Below are 16287 nucleotides of genomic sequence, written 5' to 3' on the forward strand. Positions count from 1 at the left end.
GAACCCTTGGAAAGACCCGTGATTTTCTCTGGATTTCAACAATGATTTGGGGGAAATTTAGGTGGGAATATGAATTATTTTTTGTTTATATATAAGGACATTTTAGTTATTGCAGCTAAATAGGGTATTTTTGCTTAATTTTTTTACTTTTAGGGTAGTTTTGCTTAAGCTCCTATTGTTTCGACCAATTCATTCAATTTCCCTATTTCTCCCCACTTTGTGTTCCATTTCTCTCCACTTTTCTTCCTTTCTTCAACTTTTAGTTTTTTCATAAATATACGTAGCTTCCGTTCCTTTTTTCAATCATCTTAAAATTCTAAATTTCCATCTTGCAATTGCAATATTAAATTATACTTATTATATTTATAACAATATTACGCATATATGCTTTGGAATATATGAAGAAAAATATATATGATTTATTATCATATAATTAAATATTATTTTATTATTATTATTAAAAACAGCTTTGCTATTATTAAGAACCTGTATCTCGAGCACATTTATAAGACTTTTTGACATTTCTAGAAGGCTTAGGTTTTTTGTTTTCTAAATTAAACAATAGTATGTACATAATTAATCCTTAATTATATGAATGTGAAAATTGATTTTGTTTTAGAAAGACACAAGTAATTTTGATATAACATTTTTTTTACAATTTTGCCCTTCCACCGAAAAATGATAACTAAGATTATCAGGTTTCCAATTGTGACATTTGATTTAACATCAAAGAAATGACACATCTAATCTGAGTAAACATCACAAAAATGGCAATTACACCAACCAAATCAATTACTTCACAGTTTACCTTACAATATTATTTTGATTAAAATTGAATGAAATCATTCAAATTTAGCAAAGAAAAAATTAAGATTAGAGAAACTATAAAACACAATAAGATGTAGCAAATTGCTGCTACTTTTGGTCAATACCTAAATTCATCTCTCATCATCTTCTTTCGCTAGTAAACCTTGAGCCTTTATTTATCAAGAGCCTTGTAAGCAATATTAATACAGGAAGATATTTATGGAAACAATATCTCTACTTGTAAGAACTATTTTAATAAATTATAAAAATCAGAGCATACTACTTCTTTCAACATAAATCCTCAGCTCCCAACACTTAAATAAATCAAAATACAATTCCAGAAAATATTTATGGAAACCAATATTTATTTGAAATGCATTTTTCAATATATATCAGTTTATAATGTTAGGAAGCATAACTCATATTTCCAATAATACAGCTAATAAAATGAAAATGTTTTGAATAAAACAGGCATTGAATAAAGGTATACCTCAACTTGATAATATTTTCACAGGTTCAGCCGTCTTTGAAGTTCCTCAACAAATTTACTTCTGGAGATGGTCTCTTCTACGGTGGTGTCAATGTTCTTTAACTTTACAATTCCTTCATTCAGCTCCCGTTCACCAACAATCACCATCCAAGGGATTTTCGACTCCCTTGCACGATCAATGAGTTTCATCACTTTCTTGTGGACCATGAATTCTGCTTTCACCTTGGCATTCCACAGCTCACTAACTAGCTCTGCTGCTTGGGGTAGCTTATCACCAAGCAAGGCCACCAGTACTTGCGTCTCAGTGGCTCGGATTGTCTGCCAACACCAGAAGAAAACATGAAATAGCAAATTAGTGCCAACAGAAAATACAAGCATTTCCTCCCTATCAACAAGAAAATAAAAAAAATAGAGGAATGCTAACTAAACGCTTTCTCAGTCTTTCATTTTCCTTTGGAGATGTACCTAGAAAACAAACTTACCATTATTTCAACCAAATTATCAACTTGCTACTTTTTCTTTTTGTTTTTTTGTACATGTGTCAAATGAAAGTGAGAGCGGAAAAAGTGTTGTGATCATTTCTCCTTAAAATAGAACTTTTCTAACCCAAACAAAGAGATCATGTAAAATCAAATGGCAGACCCCAAAAATGGATAAGATTTCATATATGCATACATGAATAACTCACGCACATAAAAAAGCTGAGTCTGCAGTCTAAAAGGAAACAGCAGAATCAAACAATATTTTACCCAGAAATGAGTTCAAATAAGCAAGACTACATTTTGACACCCACCATATATTACATAGTTGCACATAAAAAAGCTGAATCTGCAGAGGAAACAGCAGAATCAAACAATATTTTACCAAGAAATGAATCCAAATAAACAAGACTACATTTTGACACCCACCATATATTACATTGTTAACAGAATACAAAAATACAAAAAAACAATAAATTATAACAGTGTTTGTAATATTTTTTTCTTTGAGAAAGTTAAAAACATTCTTTCACCCTCTTTCCCACTCTCCAATTGAGACATGTACAAAATGACAAAAAGGGAAAAGAAAGCATAATTTGTTTTTCATCTGTTTGACTTTTTCTACAAGTCAAAATGAAAGTGAGAGTGAGAAAGGGGTCCTAAAGAGAGTTTCCATAGCATCTGATTAACCAAATATTTGTAAAAGTAGTATTCAACCTACATAAAAATTGAGTACAATAGAATGCTGTTAACAACCAAAGCACAAGTTGGCTTACAGGAAAAATCATGTGCACATATAAATATAGGAGCACTCAGCAGAGTCCAATGACAATTACTCCTTAACAGAATGTAGTGTATAATATTTAGCGAACAATGACTCAGAGAAACAAACTATATATGAATGTTATCATCACCTGGTTTCTCTCTTTTTGAAGCTGCTCCATGATAGTAAACACTCTCTCAATTCCAAGGCTGACACCAACAGCAGGAACCTGCTTCGTACCAAACATTCCAATAAGGTTGTCATAACGTCCACCAGCAGCAATTGAACCAACCTGAGTGCATAAAGAAGTCATATTACCTTGGCAACAACCATAAAACTAATGCCAGGAAGAAATTATAAGATAACAAATGAACAATGATTTACATACATTTGATAGGTGCCATATTTCATTGGATTTCATTCGATACATGTCATAGACATCATACAATCCAGAGGTAAGTAATAAAGAGAATGGTTTTTGTGATTTAACTCATATAAAATATCTCTTTATGATGCTAGCCTTTACATTCATCAATACCTTTCCCCAAGAGGATACAAGATAAATTGGGCACAGAACTCAGCTCACACAATCTAGACAATGAACAATATATACATGAACTGGTTGGCATAACGACTACATTGTATTAGCTATAACTAGTGGACACTAAGCTGCCGAGACACTACACTAGGTTTGAATGTATTAGAAACCAAAAAGAAAAAAATGCGCGAGAAAGAGCAAAAGGGGTCAATAGGTTCAGCAACACTGCCAAAAGTCAAGTGCTTCATGCAAAGACAGAACACGTGACCCAACTGGGCCCCATTCTTACGAACTAGGTTGGCACGGTCCTAATAAGCCCTGAATCAGGCTAAGCAGCTCAGTTTAAATAATGTCTCTCAATATGCCTTAAAAAGTTTAAAAAATTGATATGCATGATTTCACCATAAAATTATTGTGAATCATTCTTACAACACATTTACCTCAATACTAGAACTGGCATGACATTGCCATTATCTAGGGAAAGGTAGAGGTCAGATAAGCACAAAGAAAGATTTGATTTGAGAATGACCACTTCAGCGAACCAATCTTCAGGCAAACTCAAAGATTTGATCTTAAATAGATTATTCCAGTTACATTCCATCAAATATTTTTACCAATTGCCATTCTCTAGGGCAAGGTAGAGGTCAGATAAGCACAAAGAAAGATTTTATTTGAGAGTGCCCACTTCAGTGAACCAATCTTCAAACAAACTCAAAGATTTGATCTTGATAGATTATTCCAGTTACATTCCATCAAATATATTTATCAATTCCAGATAATAATAACTTTCATGTATGACATGCTAAACTTGTGATGGATGTAGTAAAACAAGTCATCACAATAATGATCTAAGAACATAACTACATAAAAACGATCCAATATTACTAAACAAAATGTCACAATAAAATTTTGGGTTACGTAAGGCAGCATTATATACATGCATCTGTATCTCCCTACCTCTCGACCATTAACCAAGATGAAGAGAACTAGAAATATGGAGGCACAACAAGATTTTACCTGTGTCTCCCCTTTGAAAACAGCTTCATAGATGACTCCAGTATAATAATCAAGACCTCTGGCAAGACTCAAATCAAAAACTACCTTGTCAACACACTTGGACTTTTCTAGAGCTTGAAATAAAATTTCAAGGTCATCCAATGCAACTTTTGATGAACTGTTTTCCAAAAACTTGCTTCCTTCCTGTTTAAGCTTCGACAACAATACCAAAGGGGATCCTCTTTCCTTCACAAAAGTTCCAATCTTAGTTGCTGCCTCAACAGTTAAGCCCTTTTCTTCAACCTAAGAAAATATTATTTTATAATGTTACTAATAGAGCAAATCATGAGTTTATGAGCAACAAAATGTGGCAAGACCTAAATATTGGAGAGCATACTTATTCACAGTTAAAGAGAAAATTTTAAAAACAAAATGGTCAATTCAGCAATTATTTTCAAATAAGTTAAAACAAAAAAATTATACAGTGATTTTTTTTTTAAAGGCAGAATACATACAAACTTGCGTTCAACATTATGCAATTTATTTTACGTAAGAAATATGAATATTAGCAATAGGAATCACTTTCAGTCTCCATCATATGGCAGACAAAGACCGCAGTGAAGCAAGTCCATTGATCTTTGATGCAGCAAGGGGTAAAAGAAGTCCCTTAATTAATTTACTTTAATTTAGGAAACTGGACTATGACCTTTGCAAAACATCTTATGAAGCAAAGGCTTGCATGGATTAAAATATTGAGTCATCACTAGTCTAGAATGGCACTGGACTTGCAAGATATACTTTCTAAATTAAGATTCAAAGACCCATGCCAACTTTCAACCTACTATTGTGACTCAATGTCAATGTGTTAGGGCTTCTTAAAAATCATAGAACAGATGTATATATCAGATGTATATCAACTTAAAAATCACACAACAGTTGTATACAACTTCAAAACTGCCGATTACTAGCCAATAGAATATTATATTGTAACTGTTAACTACATTAAAGAAAAGTGTAAAACTTACATAAGTGGACTAGAAATCCACAAACGAAATAAAAAACTTTAGATAAGGAAAAAATTCTGCACAAGACTGATAAAATCTGTCAATAATAATCTTAGTTTCCCCAGCCCAAAAGGAAAGTGTTACAGAATCTGTGAATATGTGCATTAGTAGATATAGAGCTTAATTATAGGAATTAATTATGGTAGACGCAGATTTTAGGATCTCAATTATAGGAATCAAATAGTCAGTTTCCTACTCTAGAATACCTAATATGTATATATAAACGTATCTCTGTAATAGTAAAAATATGAATAAAAATATACTCTGAATTTCAGTTTCTACATGGTATCAGAGCCTGGTTTGCCCAAGTGTGCAAATTCAGAAATTTCGTAGCCCTAGAGAGCAATTTCGTAGTTCACCGGTGTAGAGTGACCATTAGTTCTCACCGCCACACTAGAAAGAAGTGCGCTTCGCCGATCGTCAGGTTCCCAGAATCCGGCCACCGGAAGCTCAACGCGTGACCCACACGCGCCGCCTGTTCCTTCTGAAAACGAACACTCAGATCTCCTTTTCTGTGGCACGTTGATTCTCACCGCCGGCACAGTCAGACTCAGACGACGCCGATCGTTCAGATCCCCAATCTTCCGTGGCATTTCGCCGTTGAACGCGCCATTGCCGTCGCCGGAACAGTTGCTGTCGACGAATCCCTCTTTCTGACCAGGTTTCCGCTTATTTTTCATTGTTCTGTGTCGCCTGTGCAGCGTTTTTGGATCTTAGTTACTGCAAAAATCAATTTGTGCAAGGGTATTTTCACTATTTATTTTATTCGGCTGTATTGAGTACTATTATGGCAGATATTAAACCGATAACCATGGCTAAGATGGTTCCTGTAATGTCAAAAATCACTGAACACAAGCTTAATGGTTCTAATTATCTGGATTGGAGTAAAACGGTTCGATTGTACTTGTTGAGTCTGGAGAAAGATGATCACCTTACACAAGCTCCTCCTACGGATGGTACCAGACAAGCATGGCTGCGAGATGATGCTCGATTATTTTTGCAGATCCGGAATTCTATTGAAAGTGAGGTAGTCAGTTTAATTAATCACTGTGAATTGGTTAAGGAGCTAATGGAATATTTAGATTTTTTGTATTCTGGAAGAGGTAATCTTTCTCGCATATATGAGGTGTGCAAAGCTTTTTATCGTGCAGAAAAACAGGACAAAACCATCACATCTTATTTTATGGATTTCAAAAGAACTTATGAAGAACTTAATATGTTGTTACCTTTTAGTCCTGATGTTAAGGTTCAGCAAACTCAACGAGAACAAATGGCCATCATGAGCTTTCTAGCTGGTCTTCCATCTGAGTTTGAAACTGCCAAATCTCAGATACTTGCTAGTCCTGAAATTTCATCTCTGCATGACACGTTTACTAGGGTACTTCGTACAGAAAGCACCCCATCATTTCAGAGTAACAGTGCTCTTATTGGTCGAAGTAGTGCATTTGAAACTGGACGCTCATATAATAAGAATAGAGGAGGGAGCAGCAGCAACCGTGACAAAGTTTTTGATCGTAATCATGAGTCAGGAGGGATTGTGTGCTATTACTGTCACGAGCCAGGACATACAAAGCGTACTTGTAGGAAGTTGCAGAATCGGGCTTCAAAATCCCAATCAGCACATGTTGCAGCGACCAATATTGCTACCAATTCATTATCTGGAGAGACTATTATGATTTCTACAGATGAGTATGCCAAGTTCTCCCAGTACCAAGAATCACTAAAGTCTTCATCAACTCCTATCACTGCCAATGCTGAGTCAGGTAAACCAAATACATGTCTTGTTTCCTCCTCATCCAAGTGGGTCATTGATTCTAGTGCTACAGATCATATGACAGGTAATCCTAATCTTTTTTCAACCTTTCAGTCATTTGCATCCCCTTCTAATGTTACGTTAGCAGATGGATCAACATCATCTGTTCTTGGTTCTGGAACTGTTAATCTAACCCCATCAGTTTCATTGTCATCTGTTTTGAGTTTACCACAGTTTTCCTTTAATTTAATTTCAGTAAGCAAACTCACTCGTGCGCTTAACTGTTGTGTCTCATTCTTTCCTGATCATTGTTTATTTCAGGATCTTATGACGAAGCAGATTATTGGTAAAGGACATGAATCTGGGGGTCTCTATGTACTAGATATGCAAATGCCAAGGTCTATTGCTTGTTCCAGTTCCTTAACTCCATTTGAAGCTCACTGTCGGTTGGGGCATCCTTCTCTACCTGTGTTGAAAACCCTATGTCCACAATTTCGTCATGTATCTTCGTTAGATTGTGAGTCATGTCAATTTGCCAAACATCATCGTCTGTCTTCAGGTTCTAGAGTCAATAAACGAGCTAACTCTCCTTTTGAGTTAGTTCATTCAGATGTTTGGGGTCCTTGTCCTAGTGTGTCCAAAACTGGGTTTAAATATTTTGTTACTTTCGTTGATGATTATTCTCGTATGACTTGGCTTTATTTAATGAAAAATCGTTCTGAAGTGTTTTCTCATTTTTGTGCCTTTCATGCTGAAATAAAAACACAATTCCATGTTTCTATTCATACCTTACGTAGTGATAATGCCAAAGAATATTTCTCTGAATCTTTTCAGTCATATTTGATTCAAAATGGCATTCTTCATCAATCCTCTTGTGCTGCCACACCATCTCAAAATGGAGTAGCTGAGCGAAAAAATAGACACTTGCTTGAAACAGCTCGAGCACTCTTGTTTCAAACGCAAGTTCCCAAACATTTTTGGGCTGATGCGGTTTCCACATCCTGTTTTTTAATTAACCGCATGCCATCATCAATTCTCCAAGGTCAGATCCCTTACACTATTATTTTTCCAGATAAACCTTTATTTCCTATTAAACCCAAAATATTTGGTAGTACGTGTTTTGTTCGTGATATTCGTCCTAGTGTCACAAAGTTAGACCCTAAGTCTTTAAAATGTGTGTTTCTTGGCTACTCTCGTCTTCAAAAAGGATATAGGTGTTTTTGTGTCACCCTAAACAAATATCTGGTGTCATCTGATGTTACATTTTTGGAAAACATTCCTTTCTTTTCTGCTTCTCCCACTTACAATATTCAGGGGGAGGATGATGATTTGTTGGTGTACACTGTTACCTCATCTCACCCTTTAGAGGATGCTGTTACATCTGTTAGTTCTCCAGAAATTTCTCAACCTGAAGAGTCTACTCCTACCAGACCACCCATTACGCAGGTGTACTCTAGACGACAACAACCTCCGGAGACATGTCCTGAACCATCCTCTTCGTCGTCTGATCCAGTTCCTAATGATATTGATCTACCAATTGCTCTTCGAAAAGGTAAAAGACAGTGTACTTATCCTATCTCTTCTTTTGTTTTTTATGGTCACTTATCCCCTATTTCTTGTTCCTTTATTGCATCACTTGATTCTATTTCTATTCCTAACACCACTCATGAAGCTCTATCTCATCCTGGTTGGCGTGAGGCTATGATAGAGGAAATGAATGCCTTAGCTGATAATGGTACTTGGGACTTGGTCAATCTACCTGCAGGAAAGAAAGCCATTGGATGTAAATGGGTGTTCACAGTTAAAGTTAATCCGGATGGATCAGTGGCTCGCCTTAAAGCTCGGTTGGTTGCCAAAGGATATGCACAGACTTATGGGGTGGATTATTCTGACACTTTCTCTCCTATTGCTAAGTTAACCTCTGTTCGTTTATTTATTTCTATGGCAGCTACCTATAATTAGCCTTTGCACCAGCTGGATATCAAGAATGCATTTTTACATGGTGACCTTCAAGAGGAAGTTTACATGGAGCAACCACCTGGTTTTGTTGCTCAGGGGGAGTATGGAAAGGTGTGTTGGCTTCGCAAATCTTTGTATGGTTTGAAACAAAGTCCTCGTGCTTGGTTTGGAAAATTTAGTCAGGCAGTTCAAAGGTTTGGCATGATAAAGAGCAAATGTGATCATTCAGTTTTCTATAGACAGTCCGAAGCTAGTAGTATTCTTTTGGTTGTATATGTTGATGATATGATCATTACTGGAAGCGATAATGTGGGAATTTCCTCTCTTAAATCATTTCTTCACACGCAGTTTCAAACAAAAGATTTAGGGGGGTTGAAGTATTTCTTGGGCATTGAAGTAACAAGAAGCAAGAAAGGCATCTTCCTATCTCAGAGGAAATATGTGCTTGACTTATTGACTGAGACAGGAAAATTGGGAGTCAAACCATGTAGCACTCCAATGGTTCCTAATCTACAGCTTACAAAAGATGGTGACCTGTTTGAAGAACCTGAGAAGTATAGAAGATTAGTGGGAAAGTTGAATTATCTTACAGTGACTCGTCCTGACATTGCATATTCTGTTAGTATTGTAAGTCAATTCATGTCATCTCCAACAGTCGATCATTGGACAGCGTTGGAGCAAATTTTGTGCTACTTAAAGGGTGCTCCTGGACGTGGTATATTGTATGGAAATCATGGTCACACTAATATTGAATGTTTTTCAGATGCAGATTGGGCAGGTTCCAAAGTAGATAGAAGATCCACCACTGGTTATTGTGTTTTTGTTGGAGGAAATTTGGTATCATGGAAGAGCAAGAAGCAGAGTGTTGTGTCCCGATCTAGTGCAGAATCAGAATATAGAGCTATGGCTCAGTCCGTGTGTGAGATAATGTGGGTATATCAACTCTTGACTGAAGTAGGTTTCCAGATGTCCTTACCAGCGCAATTATGGTGTGATAATCAAGCTGCTCTTCATATTGCCTCTAATCCCGTGTTTCATGAACGAACTAAACATATTGAGATTGATTGTCATTTCGTTCGAGAGAAGATTCAGCAGAACTTTATTTCTACAAGATATGTGAAGACTGGAGAACAGTTAGGGGATATTTTCACTAAGGCTGTAAATGGGGTTCGGATTGATTATATTTGTAACAAGTTGGGCATGATTAACATCTATGCTCCAACTTGAGGGGGAGTGTTACAGAATCTGTGAATATGTGCATTAGTAGATATAGAGCTTAATTATAGGAATTAATTATGGTAGACGCAGATTTTAGGATCTCAATTATAGGAATCAAATAGTCAGTTTCCTACTCTAGAATACCTAATGTGTATATATAAACGTATCTCTGTAATAGTAAAAATATGAATAAAAATATACTCTGAATTTCAGTTTCTACAGAAAGCAAAGCAACCACTGGAACATCAAAAGCAACTATTATGAACAATAAAGCACAACAGAATTGCATGGGTACATATATGCTTACTATTTCTTTTCTAATCTGCTCAAAGGTTTGCTTGTCTAGCTTGTCAATACTTGAACATATTGTTCTGAACTTTTCAGGAGGCACTCCACATATTTCCAGCATTCCATCTAGTAGCATTCTATGATTCAATTTTATCTGTAAAATGAAAATCATCAAATAATGAGGGAGCCGAAAACATTTAAGTTATGACAATATGCAAATGTATGTAGAAGTAGCTAGATTATCAAAAACTTATTAAAGTTAAAAATAAGTGTCTCTTCAACTGCCCAAATCCATTGAATCTAAACTTGCAGAATAAACACGTGCATATTCCATTAGCTGAATACTACTTTATAAATGTACATCTTTTGATCTCTTCTATTAATAAATTCCTTTGTTTTCAATCAGAAAAATGCTATTCATATACCAAGATCCATAAATCTAATATCATCAATTGTATTAAATGTTCCTAGAACGCTAGATGTGTATACACAGGTAAAATATCTCATACATGTGAGCAACATATCTAATTGCAAATCAACTCAAACATCCTAGAGGTCATGAGATAATCTCATGAAGCCTGATGTGCAGAAGCCAGAGAAAAAAATGTATACAGTTACTGAAACTTACCTCATAATCTCCAATATCTAGTTCTTCAAGCAGTTCTGTCAATATTTTAATGACTTCAAAGTCTGGCCCCATCCTTTCATATTGGCCAGCAATATCAAAGTCACATAGATAAAATTCACGAAATCTTCCTTTAGAAGGGTTATCTCTCCTATACACCTTAGCTATTTGATGCCTTTTCATGGAAGTAAGACCATTCATAGCCACATGCCGAGCAAATGGAACAGTCAAGTCATATCGCAGAGAACAAAGCTCACCACCCTGTAAACAAGTAGACAAAAAATGTTATAAACTGACATACAACTTGGCTAGAATAGGATGATTGTGGTTGGAACAATATAATGTAATAAGGTATGAAAAACAAACCTTTGAATAAATCTCCAATATTAATAAAAAAATATCTGCCTTGATTGTCTTTGGCAGCCCTATTTATCCTAAGAGTAATGCTACGTGCACTAATAATAACTAGCAATTTAGGTATTAGTGATGATATGTCACCATGCAATTAAATATTACTTTAATATTAATTTAAAATTACACAATCACGTGGTGACGCATTATCATTGGTACTCAAATTACTACCCATTATAAGTGTACATAGTTTTATTGTTATACTAGTTAGAAGAAACACTAACCTCAACTGAAAAGTAAATAAAAGAATCCTAAATAAAGTAAATAAGCAAAGTATCCTAAATAGCCCTAAATAGAGTATTAAATAAACTGTAAAGCTAAAATTTAAAAAAAAAAAAAATTTCTATTCTAATTAGGATGCACTGCATCATAAACCCAACCATAGTCTACAGAAGGGGAATAGTAACGAAAGATGAATACAATAACAAACCCATTCAACTAATTAAACATAACAAAATCATCATAACTTATATATTTTTTCAAAGAATTATAAGTCAACAAAATTCCAACCTTTTTGCAATAAAAACCGAAACAATTTTTGTGCCAGAATCAGAAGTCCCAAATATATGACTGAGCTTAGGTTCTATAGCCTCAACTAGGCTTTTAGTTTTCCATTAAACCACCCTTTCATTTGACATATTAAGAGCAAAGAACACTCAAACAGTATATAAGAAAATAAAATCCATTGAAGCAAAAATTTACTACATCGTGAGTGAAGGTATAAAGAGATAAAAAAATCCAAATAAGGGCTACTTCTGAAAAATAATTCTAACTACATAAACAAGAAAAATGAATGCAGCTGATTTAACTAATAATCATGTACTTGGTCAGCAAGATCATAAATCAACTTCGAATCCTCTCCATATTTTCCTGTTAGGGTCTCTCTCAATTCAAAAACAGGAGTATCTAGGGCAGTGGCACCATGCCTCTTGAAAACTTCAGTTATGATTGAAAATGCTTTTTCTCTTATTGCCATTTGTTCTTTTGCAAAATCGCGAGTACCCTGCACAACCATGTGCAAATGTAAGAATGCTACAGATTCCAAAGCAAGCTCTACCATTCCAAGAATGAGGACATAAAAGATGTGAACAAATTAAGTTCATAGCTTTGCATTCAGCTACTAAACAATAAACTACAGAACTAACAGTTATGCAATGCTTGAACATATTTGACTTGAAATGCTTCATGCCACAGCATTCAAATTTTTTCTCTGTTTTCACATGTCAAAGGATTCCAAGAATGAGGACATAAAAGATGTGAACAAATTAAGTTCATAGCTTTGCATTCAGCTACTAAACAATAAACTACAGAACTAACAGTTATGCAATGCTTGAACATATTTGACTTGAAATGCTTCATGCCACAGCATTCAAATTTTTTCTCTGTTTTCACATGTCAAAGGATTAAAGATATCAAAATACAATACTTTAATTTTGACAATGTTCACAGAATATGTATAAAATAACAATAACTGCAATTAAAAGAAAAACAATTTTTATCTAATAACTCTCAACACAATTCTAACAATCTAAACCAAGACTACTCACAACTTAGTCAGTAATCCAAAGGCCCTTAACACAACAAATATTGCGAACTAATCAATACAAAACCATGAATTTATAAGTGGGATTTGCACAATTTTCAAACAAATGATTTTTCCAGCTTATCATGCATAGGAATATTTTCTGAATTGGCTCAATATTGCTCAATATTGCACTGTTGGGCCAACATTCGTTCATCAGCATGCATCTTAAAAAATATCCATCATGGGCTACAAATTGACTCCACATCATGAATGTATGAACTAAAACACAATGTCCTCCATGCATCCAATATCTAAACATGAAATGCCAAAGGGCAACAACACAACTAAATGCTTAATTATACTAAATTTTTCTATTCTTTTTTGGTTGCAAAAATGCTCAAATTAAAAAATAGTTGAAAACACATTCATTACCTTAGGAAGCTTGGGAAGCCTTCTACTTTCATTACTCTCCACAATCTCTTTAACCTTTGCTACCAAACCATCAAAATCCGGGTCCTTCAGATCAAAAAATGAAAAAATATCCTCAATCAATTTCTCCAAAATCCCCAGACCCTTATTCTGCATCCTATCCTTAATTAATTGCACAATCACCCCAGTTCCCTTACCCAAAACCACCTTCTTCTTCTTCTTCTCACTCTTCTTATCCCCTCCTACATCCCCTCCATTCACCTTCTGACCCAGCAACTCCCCACCTTCAAGTGCAGCAAATGCAATCACAGCCTCCCACGCCACAATCTTCAACACAAGCTCCAACAAGGAATTTGCCTCATGAACAAACTTCACATAATCCTCCTCCAAATGTGCATCCAAAACCAACTTATACAAACTCCTCAAACTATCCCAGCTCAAACCACCCTTCTCAACCAAACTCCTCAGTTCATCGCTGTCAACCTTACTCAAACTCATTTTTGCACGGAACAAACTACTTTCACCTACATTCTTAACTGCAGATACCAATGCCATCACATTGGCACCCAAGGCCTTCCCAGTCCCACCAATCCCAACTCTCACACCCGAATTCAACTCAATCCTCGTGCTTGAATGCACTAATTTAACTACCTCCCTTAACTTCCCATTAATTTTCGGAATTTCCAAAACCTCTTCACTCTTTACTTTCCCCACTAACTTAGACCCATTAAGCAACACTTTCAAGTCCCCAGCAATCGCAATCTCCTCCTTTGCAGTGAACCCATCTCCCGAATCAATCGAATTGAAAGCCATCACGTCAGCACCAGACGCCTCACACGACAAAGCCGCCACTGCATCAACAATGGTCGACAAAGCCGTCGATTTATAATCCAAAACCGCACAAACACCACACAATGCACATGGCAAATTCAATTTCTCCAACAAAGTCCTCTCATTTTCACTCACCTCAACATGTTCACTCCCAATCTTATCACTTCCAGAATTTAGGGTCTCCGAAATGCGAACCGGAAGAACCGCACGGACATCAGAACCGGACTGAACTGAAAGGAGCTTGTTGAGAAGGACGGTGAGGGAAGCGCGGGACTCTTCTAGAGTTAGGGTTTGGTGAAGGGGGATTTGATAGTTGGTGAAAGGTGGCGGATCCTGATTTGGCGGCGGGGAAGAGAGACGATCGAGGGCCGAGGAGTCGAGGCGCACGTGAGTGAGGGAGGTGGAGACATAGAAGACAGAGGAAGAGGTGAGGGATGCGCCTTTGCCGCCAAGAGTTATCAGGGAGGTTGAGCCTCTCTCCGCCATGGTTGAATTGAAGCTTGGAGAGAGGAAATAAAAATGGAGCGAGCGCGCGATAGTGTGAAAGATTTAGCGCACTGGTAGTGCGTGTAGTGGGGTGTTGTCTTTTTGCATGAGAACGACGACGCTTTATATATGTTTTTGTGTAGGCCTTAGGGTTTTTGCATTTACGAATTCTCTTGATGTGATACGTTAAAATTAGTTTAAACAGGGCAATTAATTAAAATAGTTTTTGTAAGTTGTCAATTTTCACCATGATTGGTAATCTGATCTAATATCATACATTATAATATAAAAAAAATCAAATTAAGATTAAGTTTTCTTTCAACAAAATTAAATTTAAGTTAATCTGATATGATTTGAAATTAAATCAAAATGTTGTAAGATTGAAACAAGAGTAACTAAGAATTAATATTAAATATTTAGAGAAATATTATTTTAGTAAAATTAGTTTCCTATAAATTAAAGAAATGTTAAAGGATAAGTCTCAATGATAATTGAAATCTTTATATATTACATATAATTATATTTTTATATAGTTATAATTACTCATATTATTCTTGATTTTTATTTAAAAATTTTATTTTATTATTTGGTATTGAGAATGTGATTTGGTTATTAAAATTAGTGACAAATTTTAAAAATTTTAATATATAAATTTTAAACTATTTATAAATAAGGCAAAATATTATATTGTATATATTATTAAATGTAGGTTAAAAGTAAATTGGTAAATAAATTACAACATAAAAAACACTTAAAAGAGTGAAAAATAATTGATAATTTTGGTTCAATTTGAATTGTGTCAGGTTAACCTAAATATTAAAGGGTTGAGTTAGAGTTAAAAAATTTTGATACTATTTTAATTCAATCTAAGTTAGAGTTGATAATCTTTTATCTGAAATATGAATTAATATAATATGAGTATGATATGATAACTCAAACTGTCAGTTTAACCAAATCAATAAGAACTTTACAAATTATACGCGTATATCTTAGAAAATAAAATAATACAAACTGTCAGGTTTACCCTCATCTAATGTCCACTCAACCATAAACATAATCAAACACAAAAATACAAACAAAATGACCAAATTTCGTATGAGACATGCTTGTGGGTGTTACAGTAGGATTTGATATGCATGTTAGTCAAACATTAGGAAGCCATTACTCAAGATTGTTTATCTATGCTTATGAAACTTAAGGAGTGTACACCAATGCATCAACCAAAATAAAGGTATAGGGAAGAGTTTTAAGTCATGCTCGTACATGGTTTAAGAAATGACACGATTAACCTTATGTTGTGTGTTGAAATAGGGATAAGATTAGAAAGACCTTTTTAGAGGAAAATTTAGATAATTAGCTAATCAAATGTGTTTGACTATATGAAAAATGATATAGATTGTGATTGAAGCAAATTTGGATCAAATTTAGGAAAGTCAAGAATAATGATATAGATTGTGAGATGGTTTGCTATTAATAATTTATGAGATTGAGTATTATAATTTAATTGTATTTACACCTTTTTGCATGCTGCATATAGAAAAGTTTTAATCATGCTAAAGTTCGTTGTGTGTGTTAATTAAAAGCTTAAGTAAACACGTATATTTCGTATAGGGGTACATATTTAG

The 16287-nt window shown here is 34.9% G+C and overlaps 1 protein-coding gene across 1 annotated transcript; it reads right to left on the minus strand.

Annotated features, from left to right (window-relative positions):
- Window positions 1–1154: 1154 nt before the first annotated feature.
- LOC123229266 (histidine--tRNA ligase, cytoplasmic-like) lies at window positions 1155–14741 on the minus strand. The gene is made up of 7 exons (XM_044654929.1): window positions 13349–14741; window positions 12215–12394; window positions 10984–11241; window positions 10375–10509; window positions 4095–4376; window positions 2691–2831; window positions 1155–1615 (listed from the first exon to the last, which is right to left on the minus strand). The coding sequence occupies exons 1-7, from the start codon at window positions 14660–14662 to the stop codon at window positions 1316–1318; spliced, it is 2610 nt and encodes an 869-aa protein (XP_044510864.1). The 5' UTR covers window positions 14663–14741; the 3' UTR covers window positions 1155–1315.
- Window positions 14742–16287: the final 1546 nt, after the last annotated feature.

The sequence above is a fragment of the Mangifera indica genome, chromosome 11, assembly GCF_011075055.1.
Source record: "Mangifera indica cultivar Alphonso chromosome 11, CATAS_Mindica_2.1, whole genome shotgun sequence".
NCBI classification, from domain to species: Eukaryota; Viridiplantae; Streptophyta; class Magnoliopsida; order Sapindales; family Anacardiaceae; genus Mangifera; species Mangifera indica.